This window comes from Glycine soja, chromosome 20, assembly GCF_004193775.1.
Source record: "Glycine soja cultivar W05 chromosome 20, ASM419377v2, whole genome shotgun sequence".
Lineage (NCBI taxonomy): Eukaryota > Viridiplantae > Streptophyta > Magnoliopsida > Fabales > Fabaceae > Glycine > Glycine soja.
The window spans coordinates 28,768,398-28,783,642 of NC_041021.1; the positions used below are offsets into that span (position 1 = coordinate 28,768,398).

A 15,245-nucleotide genomic window follows, 5' to 3' on the forward strand; every position below is an offset into this window, starting at 1 on the left:
ATGTCGGTAAAAAATACCTAGATGGTGTTAGAAGAAAAAACCCTAGCCAACATCAACCAAAAAACCTAACTAGTGTCGTTAAGAAATAGTTCTGGCTGATGTTAGCCAGAAAACCCTAGACGATGTTACCAAAAAAATCCTAACCGTTGTCGGCTAAGAAAATCTAGTTGACATCAACAAAAACACCCTAACTAACATTAGCCAAAAAATAACTGATGTGTCATTATTTTATCCTATTTCTTAACCCTTTTGTCACCATTTTAATTACTGATTAGCCTTAATTGTCAAATTAATTATGCAGTTTTATCATTTGGGCCTATTGGACTAATTTTGTGTTTTTAATTTAATTTCAGGAGAATTATAAGTAATTGGGCTTGAATCCAAAATTGGGCTTGGACTTGAAGAGAGTAGACAATTTTATTTTATCAAATCTTATCTTATCCAGATTTTATTTCATCCAATCTTATATTATCTTATCTAGATTTTATTTCATCAAATCTTATCTTATCTTATCCAGATTTTATTTTATTTATGGGCTTGGACTTAAAACAGATTTGTAAGCTTTGGGGGCTGAGAACCTATATAACAACACTAGGGTTTTAGTTTAGGGAGTTTTTTCGTTTGGAGAGGAGAATAATTCTAGGATTTTGCAATTTCAGTTTTTACTGTTCATGCGCACTATTCACGTAGCAATAAATTTCATTTTCTACTTCAATTTGCAATTTCATTTTCTGCTGATTAATGGAAGGCTAAGTCTCCAGACCAGTGTTGTCTTCTCTTAAGGATCAAGCATAGCTCTCTTTGAGGTTTTGTTATTACTATTGAATTCTGATCAGTTTTTCCTCTTCACCAATTACTCTGTATTTGTTGCTATTAATTCATGCATGCTTAGTGCTTGATTAATTGTCTCTGCGCTTAATTTACATTTATGCTTAATGATCAATTTCGTTCATGATTAATTGGTGTATGTGTTGCTTAATCACATAATGATAGCCTTATGTTAATTTTCGCTTAGTAATTTAATTTAGGGTTGGATTAAGTGGTTGAATTGATTAAGGATAGATTCTTGTAACCTAGGATAAAAGACATGCTTGTGAATCAAGGGGGAACAACATGTTTTAATTCTGTTATTTTCTAATTCAAATTTGCTTGCTGTTTAATTTACAAAAACAAACAACCCCCCCCCCCAATTCGTTACTGTTTTATTACTATCTGTTATGAACGTTTGGTTGACCATTGCTCGTTGGGAGACGACCTAGGATCACTTCCTAGATACTACATTTTTAATGTTTATTTGATTCGGGTACGACCTCGATCAATAACCCTAGCCGATATTTGCTAAAAATTAGCTTTGGCTGATGTTGGTTGGAAAAACCTAGCTGACGTCGGTTGAAAAACCCTAATAGGTGTCTACTCAAAAGTTAGTCATGACCGATGTCAATAGAAAAAATCTAGCCAACGAAGGCCAAAAAAATCATTGGTCATCATCAACTTAAAAAACTTGGATGATAACGGCCAAAAAAATCCTTGGCCAATATTAGCAAAAATTTTCCATGGCTGACGTTAGTGAGAAAATAACCTTAACCAACATCATCTAAAAAAAATCTTAGTTGATATCGGCAAAAAATAGCTTTGGTTAACATCATACAAAAAATTTCTGACCGGAAAAACCTCGGACAACATCAGTGAAAAATAACTTATGTCGATATCGGCCGTAAAAACTTTGGTCACCCGTAGTTGTGAGTGTAGAGCGAGAAAGGGTCGCGAGCAAGAACGTGAGTTAGAGTGAGCATCTCCGAAAAAAGAGTTTCGAATTCTATATTTTTTGAGAGAATTTGAAATTTCACTATTTTAATCAATCAAAATGATTCATAAAAATATCAAAAATTAAATCTCATTTCAAATACTCTATCCAAACAAGCTATTTTATCACGAATCATTTTAAATTCCTTAAAAAAATGAATTTTCCTATTAAAATACTTCATCCAAATACACTATAGTATCATCAGGCAATTTAATTTGCTTGTCAAATGATATTAAATTCCTCCTTAAGCGACATTAAGTACATATTTTCATTTTAATTTTCCCATTCAATCTATTATTCATGCATGATATTTTTTTTGGTATTATATATTGGTGTTTTTTTTATTCACGTGCATATATTGATCTAACACTGAAACCTAAATAATAATGTTTTTAAGGCCAAACCTAAATGATTCAAATCATTAGGTTTCTAGAAAAAAAAATCAGAAACATTACCAAAAGTTATAAAATGTAAATTAACTATCAACTAAGCTCTTAAAAAAATATCAACTATAGTATTATTGACAAGAGTGATTATATTTGAACACTCATTTATTTTAAACACTCAATCAATATATCTTATTTTTTTTATTTGTCTCTTTTTATCATATTATATTATCTATCATATATATTTTAAACATTTTTTTCGTATCATATCGACAATAATTTTGAAAAAAAATATTATGCTTTCAAATAGAATAAAACTGCTTTACCATGACAATTTGTTATTTGATGAGTGTGTAAGTACATAATTTGTTTTCTCTTAAAGAAATTATAATTTCATGATCATAATGTATTAACTCTTCCATAATCTTCAGCTCGTAAGATTGCAATCTACCATAAACATCTCGAGAAATAATAACCCTACCATGAATCTTCGTCGAGGTTGGAGATTTTCTTTAATCATATGATTAGAGACGATCACTCTTCTAATATAAACTTTTTTTGGAGGTGAGTCTTCTAATAATAAAAACAATCCATGATAAAATATAGAGGGCATATATTTACAATACGTGAAGGAAATGTGCCTCTTGATGTATATCAAATTCAAACATCACATTTGTCTTGTTCTTGAAAAAGAAAAAGTTAGACTCAATTGTCATGTGAAATATTTTTATTAATACCATACGTCTTCTAAGTTCTAAATTGTCATGTGCAATGCTTTCACTTGTTTGGCGGTTAAGAAGTTATGCACTTCCCTGGTTTGTTCCTCTATAAATACCGTACCATCCATGGCATATTTCTTACACCATAGATATCACAATTAACTAAAAACTGCCTAGGGAACTAACATAATCCTAGAGGTTGTGTGATAATATGGCTCCTACACTTCAACATGCACTTTCTCATCTACTCACTCTCGTAGTTTCACTATCAATACTCCTAGTGGTACCCTCCTCTTGTTTCAACCCCAAAAAGATTGTGAATGCTTCCTATGCTTCATGCTCATATGGTTCAGATTGGTCACCTGCTATAGCCACTTGGTATGGACTTGCCAAAGGGGACAGTAGTGAAGGTAATAAAAACTTTGGTACAAATTATGAAAATAATGCTTGAATTATGGTTTAAAAGGTTTCATTAATTATATTTTTTTAATTATATATGTAGGTGGTGCTTGTGGTTATGGCAGTGCTGTTGGGGAACCTCCTTTCTCATTATTGATATCGGCGGGAAGCCCTCTTTTGTTTGAATCAGGCAAAGGTGGTGGTTCTTGTTATGAGGTGCTAATGATGAATGAATTCTTAATTATTATATTAATAAGAAATATGAGTACATAACATATTTTCTAACATAAAAAATTGTTACATGATCCACAAAAATCATGTTTTCATGGTCTCCGTTAATTTCAACCTTATAAAAAAAATTAACTTATAAAAAAGAGTTAATACAACTTAATCATGTATCATGTATATGGAAATTGTTGAAATATGTGATAGCTATCAATCAAGTAATATATTTTGTTCTCCATCACACTCTTTTTGAAGATTTTCTTGGATTAGCACACCCTTTTGAACATTTTTTTATTGAATATAATTGATTAAAAATTACAAATTGTTATCTATGTCATTTTTATTTAAGACTAACTACTAGAATTATTATATTCTAAGTCAGTTGATTAGGTCCTTCTAAATCGGTTTTGAACTATCTTAGAAAAGCATGTCGTAAAATGTCAACATATATGTGTCGCAACCTACCCTTCGGCGGGAGGGCGACGCGTGACTCGCGGGATGCGTGTTCCACGAAAGGAATACGCGCGGAGTCGCCACCAACGTTTATTTGAGGAAAACGTCGGAAAAACCGGAAAAGACGTGATCTACGAATTTTTTAAGTGAAAGGTTCGGGAGTTGTATTTACGCACGGGGAAGGTATTAACACCCCACACGTCCGTCCCAAGGGACGACAGCCTTTAATCGAATGTGCAAACGTGACTTTGATTTTTACGTTCCCTTTTATGTCCTTATATTCTTTTTTATATTTTTCCTTTTTTGTGATCGACAAGGGTGTTTCCCTTTGCTCCTACGTATTCCTCAATTTTGAGATGAGAAAATCAGACCTACGTAGTTCTTTCTTATCAAGTGATTCTTTTTTACTTAAGTGGTGATCATTTTAAGGCGTTGGACTTTAAAAATGATCCATTTTACTTAGTGAGAAATTGAAATGACAAACTTCAAAAAACCTATTTTTTATGGACGAGCTTGACTAGGCGAGTTGATTTTAGCCTTAGTTTCACTTTAGTTATTAATCAATTCGATTAAGAATGAGAAATCCCAAAGAGAAAATGTCCGATTGATTTTCCGCTTTATTTTACTAAAAGATGTTTTTTTTTATTATTATATTATTTTTTACCTCTTTTTGATTTCCAACGTGGTTACGGCACGACCGAACGGTCGGAATTCATTTTAACCGAAGTTAACGGATAATACAATTCAAACGTTCGGTGGAAATTGATTTCATTTTTAAGTTAAGCGAGAAATGACTTAAGTAAAATGGCTTAAGCACGTCAACAGGGGGTATAAAAAGTAAACAAAACGAGAATAAAAATGCACGAAACACAATGTGGACCACCATGGGTGCATAGAATGAATCGAAAGGCTTGGTTCGAGGTACTTACCCGTTGAAGATCGAAGAACGATGAAGAACGAATGAAGAACGTCGAAGAACGGTTGAAACCTTTGCGAAATTCTTCACGGAAAACGTTACGGAAACGTTTCGGAAGCGCCTCGGCTTAGATTTTCTTCACGGAAACAATTTTTCCAAGCAAATTCAAAAGAGAGAAAAGTGCCTAAGGGGCTGAACCCTTTTCTTCTTCACTTCCTCCCCTATTTATAGCAAAATAGGGGAGGTGGTTGCCGCCCAGCTCGCCCAGGCGAGCTCAGCTCGCCCAGGCGAGCCAGGTTGCTTCCTCCAGAAGCAACAGCCTTCTGGAGGAATATTCTGGAGGGCCCAAGTGGGCCTGGGTGCTATTTGCACCCCCATTTTTACTAAGTACACCCCCCTCTGCTGTTTTTTGGTGATTCTTTTTTCGTAAAGTTACGGAAACTTACGAATTTCGTAACGATACTTATTTTCTTTCCATAATGTTACGGAACCTTGCGGATTACATAATCATCCCCCTTTTGACTTACGGAATGTTACAGAACCTCACTTAATTATGCAACGATGCTTCCATCTGATTTCCGGTGTGTCACGAAAACTTACGGATTGTGCATCAATATTTTTTTGGTTTTTCGGCATGTCCTGGAATTTCATAAATTGCCTAATGATGGATGCCAAGCACCTCACAAGGACCAAAGAAAGGTCGCATGTCATCAAGCAAAGGTCCCCGGACGAAATTAGGGTATGACAATATGCAATGACGATTATTCAACCGTCTTAGAAAGTTCCGTATTCTAAGACGGTTATAGAAAAATTGTCTTAGAATATTTCATCTATGAAGGCGGTTTTTGCACCTAATCCGTCTTAGTATACTCTACTTTTTAAGACGGTTTAAATGAAAACCGTCTTAGTTTGTTCGCTTCATAGTTGCAAATCTTAGACGGTTATTGCTTAACCATCTTAGAATGTTTCAGAAACTAAGACGGTTACTTGTAACCGTCTTAGATTGTCCGATTCATAGGTGTGAATCTAAGATAGTTATTAGAATAATTGTCTTAGAATGGTTGACATACTAAGACGGTTATTTTAATAACCGTTTTAGAAAGTGTAGTCTTTCTACAATGGTTACGCGTTAACAAACTTAATTTGTAAATCATTCTAAGAGAGTTATTTTGTTTTTGTGCTTTTTTATTGTTATTTTTTTGGTGGTTTTTTTTACTACTGTATGGTAGATTTAAGTAACAAACTATACATTGATGGACCAAAAATATATTAATCATTTTCAACAATTATAAAATCATTTAATTACATATTACAACAATTGACATAAGAAATGAGACAGATGTCAAATATCAAAAGATGAATATATATATATATATAGCACCATATTTTACAATACAATTTGTAAGCTTCATGATTGAAACACTATATACATCACAGGAAATAAACAATATGATTTTACTCCAAAATTTGAACACTCAAATGAAATAAACGATATTCTAACAACACACAATTTACCCAATTGTAAAGTATCCAAGCATCCTGCAAATAAAGCAAATGGTAGTTTGCATTAGTGAATTGTAAATATATATGTTTCCCATGTTATTATTCATTACCGATTTAAACGGGTGGTAGTGAACACGCATGATCCATTCGCACGAATAAAAAAAGATTGAAATCTCGACAACATGCACTTACCTGAACTTGATACCATTGCTTGCTTCATTATTGTAATCCATCTCCTGCATTCAATGTGATTTACCTGTATTCAATTTGAATTTCTAAGAATTTTATTTTTGAAACATTATATATGAAATTAATAGGCTGACATCTTATTGATGTACAAAACATTGAACAATTTTAATCAAACAAAAGGGAAGAAAGAACCCTGTAACATTATTTGACTTTGAAACCATGTAGACTTGGATTGTAAGTTCAATTGCAAAAGATAAGATTTGGAGATAATAGATTCAGATAAGGACCTATCCATTTGGTTTGAGAAAATGCTTTGTGCATGTTCTCATTTTCTAGAATAATACTTGAATGAATGAAAAGAATGAGTCCACGTTACTAATCAATAAGCAACCAATAGAACCAACACAAGCAAAATTCAAGGAATAAAAGAGGAAAAAAGGCGAAAGGGATTTCAATACCCATTCCTAGAGCTGAGAGCTCGACCTCATCACGTTGTTGCATATATCTCTACAAAATCAACAAAATTAAACATGAAAAGAAAAAACTCTCGCGAGCTTCGAAACCTGAAAATGGAGTGGTGGTACCTTGGCCAGATTAACGTAGAAGAAGAGGGGTTGCTTGGAGTTAGAGACCTGAATGCGATTCTTCTTATACGAATCAAAGATGTTGATGTTGTTCACTCCCTCTGTTATGTCAAGAGTTGCACAAACTTGAAATATGGCAAATTTAGAAACATAAAACTGAAGTTGGCCTACCAAATGATGAGATCAAAGATGTTGCAGTTAGTGAATTTTAAATCAACAGTAAGGAGAAAGCACTGAAACATAGAAGGAAAAATTATCAAATGAAGAAGTTAGTGCCACAGATAAGGGCAACGAAGGGAGAACTGAAACACATAAGGAAAAATTATGGAATGAAGAAGTTAGTGCCACAAATGAGGGTAGTCCAAAGAATATCATGAAAAGCAACTATAATGAAGTCAATAAATTTGAAGATAAGGACAAAGAACAAACCATACAGAATTCAAAAATGAAAACCGAGGGTGGTTCAGAGAATAATGTCAAAAACAAAGATGTTGAAGATGGTGTGTGTGATGTAGGTAAGTTCATTGTCAATTTTTAAGATATGGTGTGTGATGTTGAAGAACAAACCAAACAGAATCCAATTTATAGGTAAGTGCATTGTCAATTGTAAGATGGGGTGTGTGATGGTGAGATAGAAGTTGTAATTTTGGTAAGATCTTCCTTCCTAACTTCAAATGATGCAGTGAGGCATGTATATATAAATGTTGATTCTGTATAGTGTGTATTTGAAATTTGATTGATTTGTTTGCACATGCTATGTATAAGACTATAAAACAGGATAAATACATTGGTCTTCAAATTTCACCTTAATAAACAAAGCTGATGCTTCACGTGGATACTGAATTTTGAACCACCTCTGCAACTACTTCCTACAACAAACAACACAGATTAATAAACCTTACAAAAAACAATTGTATGACTTATGTAAATGAATCTATCAAAATCAAATATATAAATACAAAATTACATTAGACGATGTTAATTAATTCTCCTTCATCATGATCATTATGATTAGCATGAACGTCGTCTGCTTCTTCTTCTCCGACAATGTTAGGAGTGATTTGTGTTGACAAAGGACTAACATAGGTGTCCATGTATGAATCATCATCTTCTACATTAGCACCAATTGTTTTGCCTTGTAGAACCACAGACCACCTTTCATCACAAGGGTCTTGCACGTAAAATACTTGTCTAGCTTGTTCAGCCATGATGAAAGGGTCATTGTGGTAACCAAGTTTCTGTAGGTCTACCAACATAAATCCTATATCATCGGTGCACAGACCAGTGTTGATGTCTACTCATTGACATTTGAAAACACAAATAGTAAATTTCACATAGTTAAGCTCCCAAATTTCATCAAAGAACCCAAAGTAAGGGATGGAAGCTACACAAGGATTAGCATCATGCACACTTGCGAAGTGTTGAGATTCAGCTCTTAGGGTCATCCCACTATTTTGCATTGTACTTTTGTCATCTTGTGCTTTTGTGTAAAATGAATACCTGTTTATATCGTATGCTTTCCAAGTTATAACATTTCTTTTAGGCCAATCTGCTAGCTTTCTTAAAGTTTTTAAAGCATTTTCATCTGCAAAGATTGTATCTTTAAACCAATCACAAAATGTCTTGTTATGCTTTTTCAACACCCAATTCTTTGACATTTTTGGATTATTTTGTTTGACATAAGCTTCATGCTTAAGTATGTATGGCAAAACTTCATTACTGTTGTTCAAGACATACAAGTGAGCTTGTAACAAATCTTCTAGACTTGGAGTGATGACATGCAGTCCTCTTGAACCTTTACCACCCACTCTGTCATCATGCCGAGACTCAGGAAGGTCAATAGGTTTAGCCTTCTCAATGTATTATGAACAAAATTCAATGGCTTCCTCTGCAATATACCTCTCAACAATAGATGCTTCTGGATGATACAAATTCTTTGTGTATCCTTTTAAGATCTTCATGTATCACTCAACCGGGTACATCCACCGCAAATAAACAGGACCACAACATTTGATTTCTCTGACCAGATGCACAATCAAGTGAATCATGATGTCAAAGAAGGCAGGGGGAAAATACATCTCCAACTGGCACAGTATAATTGCAACCTGATTTTCCAGCTCATCAAACTTGACAGGATCAATGACTTTGCTACATATGGCATGGAAGAAAAAGCACAGGTGAGTTATGGCTAACCTGACTTTGTTTGGCAAGATGTCTCGTATAGCCACGACTAACAATTGTTGCATCAACACGTGACAATTGTGAGACTTTAACCCTACAAGCTTAAGCTCTTTCAACTGCACAAGGCTCTTAATATTTGAAGAGTATCCTTGTGGAACCTTCACCCGATGAAGACACTGACAAAAACTTATCTTCTCCTTTTTGGACAAAGTATGACAAGTTGGGGGCAAGTAAATTTTCTTCCCATCAGACCTTGGATGCAACTGTGATCGTATCCACATCTCTGCTAGATCCTGACGAGTATTCAAGCCATCCTTCGTCTTGCCCTAAATGTTAAGGAGCGTCCCAATCACACTGTCACATACATTTTTCTCGACATGCATAACATCAATACAATGTCTAACATCTAGATCAGACCACTACGGAAGATCAAAGAAAGTTGACCTCTTCTTCCATATGCAAGTCTTACTTTTATCCTTCTTTTGGGTCTTTCCAAATACAGTATTCAGGTGTTGAACCCGCTGGTATACCTGCTCACTAGTCAACGGTGTCAGCACAATATTGTGCTCTTGACTTCCATTAAAAGCTTTTTTCAGTCGTCTGTAAGGATGATTGGGTGGTAGAAAACGACAATGCCTACTGTAGACTGTTTTTCTTCCATGTTTTAGTTGTATGTAGCTTGTGTTTTCTTCACAGATAGGGCATGCATGATGACCCTTAACACTGAAATCGCTGAGATTCCCATATGCTGGAAAGTCATTAATGGTACAAAAAAGCATTGCATGCATTTCATACATCTCCTTGCGAAACACATCAAACACTAAAACCCCCTTGTCCCACAACTTTCTCAGGTCTTCAACCAACGGACTTAGATAAACATCAATGTCATTTCCTAGTTGTCTTGGGCCCGATATCATCATAGACAACATCATGTATTTTCACTTCATGCACAACCAAGGAGGCAAATTGTAAATTACTGTAGATGCAATTGCCTTTGGTGTTTTAATGATGATCATGATGATATGATGCAATTGATGCAAATGGGCTTTTCAAGATTAAATTCAAGACAATACTTCAAGATTACAAGTCACAACATCAAAATGATCACTAGTATATTAGGAAGGGAATTCCTAATTGAATTAGCAAAAGGTTTGGCCAAGTAATTTAAATTAAAAAGTGTTTTTCAAAGGATTTACTCTCTAGTAATCGATTACCAGAGGAAGTAATCGATTACCAGTGGCCAAAGATGCTTTACAACAGCTACTAAAAATTTGAATTCAAATTTTAGACTATGTAATCGATTACACAATTTTGGTAATCGATTACCAGCAGTTAATAAACCTTTTAATTCAAATTTTAAAAGCTGTAATCGATTACACAATTTCTGTAATCGATTACCAGATAGGATTTTCAAAAAATATTTCTAAGAGTCACAACTTTTCAAAGGCTTTATTCATGACCACCAATGGTCTATATAAATGTGACTTATAACACGAATTTGCTCAGAGTTTTTCAGAACAACAAGTGTTTATCCTCTCAAAGAGCAAAAATCATTTTATCCTCTTAAGAATTCCTTGGCCAATTCAATTGCAATTCTTTAAGGAATTATTTGAGTGCTCAATCTGTAAAATCTATCCCTTTCTAGAGAGATTCGTTCTTCTTCTTCTCCTCATTCTCTAAGGGATTAAGAGACCGTGGGTCTCTTGTTGTAAAAGAATTCTAAACACAAAGGAAGGATTGTCCTTGTGTGTTTAGAACTTGTAAAAGGAATTTACAAGATAGTGGAACTCTCAAGCGGGTTGCTTGGGGACTGGACGTAGGCACAAGGGTGTGGCCGAACCAGTATAAATCTGAGTTTGCACTTTTTCTTCCCTTAATCTCCTTTGTTTATTATTGCTTTATATTCATATTCAAATTGTTTTATTTGAATTAATATTTAAGAAGTTCATTATTAAGGGAATTTATAACTTGAATAAAAAGTGAAATAGATTTTTAATTGGGGAAGTAGTTTGGGATATCTTAATTCAACCCCCCTTCTTAAGATATCTGAGGCCACTTGTCTAACAATTACTAGCAGAACTAGCCATGAACTGTGTTGCATGCTTAAGGTGCCATATGGATTCATTCCATCACTGGCTAGTCCAAGTCTAAGATTTCTTGGCTATTTCCCGAAATCCGGATACAAACCATTAATCTTCTTCCACTGTGAGCAATCACCTGGATGACGGACCATTCCATCAGAAATCCTTCCATTTGCATGCCATGTAAGGTATTTTGCATCGTCCTCGTTAGCAAAAAGATGCTTAAACCTTGGAATGATTGGAAGATACCACAAAACCTTCGCTGGCGGGCCCTTGTTTGAGTTTTCATCAGAACTGCTTTCCTCTTCATCCTTCACTTTGTATCGTGAAGTCCCATAGATAGGGCATTTGGAGATTTCTTGGAATTCATGCCTGTACAGTATGCAATCATTGGGGCAAGCATGAATCTTCTGATACTCCATACCCATCGGACATAGTATATTTTTTGCCTTATAGTAAGTTTTAGGCAGCGTGTTGTCCTCTGAAAGCAGATTGTGCACTACCTCAAGCAGTGAGGTGAAACTTTTGTCACTCCACCCATACATGGCCTTCACATTAACCAGACTTAACACCGCAAACAACAGGGTTAAGGAATCTTGCACCCTGTATACAAAGGCTTATTTGAATCACTCTGCAATCCTTCATACACAGGGGTGTGTGCTTGCTGAAAAGACTCTTGTCCAAGGTCACAAATCATGTCCTTCAAGCGATCTCCCATTTCTACATCAAACGATTCAGATTGGGACTCACTCTGCATGTCAGTCACTTCACTATGCCATATCCACGTCGTGTAATTCTTCTTGATCCCATCACACAATAGATGCTCCTGTATGTCATCCAGTAGTTGCCGTCTTCCGTTCAAACAGTTGATGCAAGGACAATAATATTTTCCTTCTTCATTCGGTCGACCTCTTTCTGAAGCAAATTGCAAAACTGCTCGACGCCATCCTCATATTCTGGGCTCATGCAACTTTGATTTCGATCCATCTAAGCAATTCCATGCATGAAAATATCACTTTTTTATTTATAGGTGTGGCCCTATCCCATTTAGGAAGACTATCTTTTATGTTAGCTTTAAACGTTAGGGTTAGCATTATTTTGAACAATTTGACTAAATTTTGGCATCATTTTGCATTGGTCTCCAAGTACACGACATGACATCGGTGAAATTAATTTCCCAATAATCAAGTATGCACTCAGAGAACAACTTGAAATGCATTGTACCGAAATTTCATCAAATTAATCAAAATAATAATAACCTTAACGAATGAATCTAACATAAAAATACTAGTCTCTCCAAACTGTCCAAACAGACAATTCAAGACTAAATACAATGACTAATGCAAACTGTCCGCAAGAATCATTGCATTCAGTCTCAAACGGGAATCTAAGGTTCACTCAGCATGAACAACAGTTGTTTATATAGAAAATTACATTGATGACGTACAAGAACATACACAAGATAAATTTCAGTTACAGAAAAACATCAACATCAACAGTTCTTTATGTAACTAATTTCAAATTCTGGGTTTGGAGGGTGCTTATGCTTTATTATTGTAGTTGGGTATGTGTGTGTGTGTGTGTGTCTTTGTGTGTGATGAGGGTGTGTGTGTCTTTGTGTGTTATGAAAGTGTGTGCGTGTGTGTGTGTGTGTGTGTGTTTGTGTGTGATGAGTGTGTATGTGTGTGTGTGTTTATGTGTGTATCATTACCTGCTGGAGTGCAGATTTCCTTACCAATAGTTTTGGTTCACCATGACTATGAGCTCTGGGGTGATGTTTTAGTTCTAGAATAATAGTGACTAGTGAGTTTGTTAAATTTGTATTCGTACGCTCTATAAGTAGGAAAAGTGTAGCATAAAATTGGTGGAGATCCTCGCCTCCTTCCATGATCGCATGTAGAGGAAGAAAATAAAATTTGGTGGTGGTGTGTGACTGAGTGAGTTGTGTGTGTGTGTGTGTATGTTTGAGTATGCTTTTGTTTGTGTGTTAGATAAAGAGAGATCATTTTTTTATGAGACTGGTTGTCAATTGTCATCAGTGAGTTTGTATTTTAATATGTTTGTGCTTCGGTGTATTGTTTCTAAGTGCAGATCCCTACAATTAGCCAACTGCAATGCATACAAACTACACAATTCTCTACTGGCATAAATAATGATTCCCTCTAACTAACAACATGTGTAGCAGTCTACTAGTTCAAATTAAATTGCCACATAGCCAATGCAAGAAAAGACTGAAGGGTACAAGGCTTACCTGTGCTTTTCAAGCAGAGACTGGTTGTGGCTAGTCTTGTGCTGATGCTAGATTGTACTGAACAACAGTGGGTTACAATGCTGCAGTACAAACACAAAATACAACTTGTCATGACAAAGACAAAACAGCATACATCAATCAGAGCTAATAATCTCAACAATAAAAAACAATTAAGATACAATCAGAATTTTTCTTAATTAAGTATTTTTCTAACTTTGCCTTGTCCTCTTGTGAATACAACCACTAAGTCAATGGGAATCTTAGTTGAACAAGAAAGAACAGAACTTGCCAATAACTCTATGTATCTACATAGCTTTCAGGTTTCAACTAATAGACAATAAGCAGCAATAGTTAATTTTGTAATTCATGAATGCCTGTATTTCTAAGCATATAAAGCTGAACTTGTTGAAGTGCATCTATCCATCTTGGTAGCTTTCAGGTTTGAACTACATTTATGTATCTATGTAGCTTTCAGGTTTCAATTAATAGACAATAAGCAGCAATAAGAAGAAGCGAGTAACAACCAAGAAAGGAAATATTTATGGATGAAATATCAACAGCCAACAAACTTTTCAACTAATGATTTGTAAATAAGCATTTCTAATTATCTATTAGTTATAAAATCTGCTTTAATTGTAACTGTATGTAGGGGAGATGCTGGTAGGACTGGCAAAGGCACTATTTATCGATGAAATATGAACAGGATTAGACAGTGCTTTCAACAGGATTAGGCACTATTTAAATGCATAAGCACACAATTAGGGGAGATGCTGGTTATATGTTATTTGTTTTTGCTTTGGTATAACAGTTGGGCTCATAAATATTTAAATACCATATTACTCTCATATTGATATGGGTTCTCAATGAATATAGATGCAACAATTAGCAACAATTCATGAATTGCAGAATAACATTTAAACTTAATTTTCTAATCTGGGTTCTAACAAGTAACAATAGGAATCATTTTAAGTTGTATTATCTAGTAATAGGCTGATATTGCAGCTTGATACCGCTTCTAATCCTTTTCAATGTTCGAACTGCCTAATTGACAGGTTAAACCTTCTGAAACTTTATATACAGAGGAGTTGAACTTGACAAAAATAGCAGAGGAAAATATTAGGAAAGAAAAGGAAGAACTTGAGAATATGAAGAGCTTCAGAGACAAGGTTAAGGAACAACTCTTCCTTGCTCTTGATCAAAATGAATGACTAGAGAGTCAAATTGCATCATCTGAACTTATGGTAAAGGCGTTGGAGCAGAAGATTTGGTCTCATGTGGGTTTGTTACAAAGCTACAACAATGAATGAGATGAATTGCAGATGCAACATGAAAATGCATTGAGAGAGGTTGAGGAGTTAAGGAAAAAACAAGGAGAAGCAATTCAATTCAAGTTGTGTAAATAATAACATGCTGCAGAATCCAATTGAAGGAGAAGCAATTCAAACATCTATTAATCAACTTTGGTCACAGATGACCTAGCAAGGAATGTTAATCCTGTGATTTCGTATGCTAGTAAAATAGTAACAATAAAATACCACCACCACACTGCCAATC

General features: G+C 34.8%; 1 protein-coding gene across 1 annotated transcript; it reads left to right on the forward strand.

Annotated features, from left to right (window-relative positions):
• Window positions 1–3,120: 3,120 nt before the first annotated feature.
• On the forward strand, window positions 3,121–14,899 carry LOC114401963 (putative expansin-B2). The gene is made up of 3 exons (XM_028364530.1): window positions 3,121–3,319; window positions 3,412–3,524; window positions 14,744–14,899. Exons 1-3 carry the CDS (start codon window positions 3,121–3,123, stop codon window positions 14,897–14,899), a joined length of 468 nt encoding a protein of 155 aa, XP_028220331.1.
• Window positions 14,900–15,245: the final 346 nt, after the last annotated feature.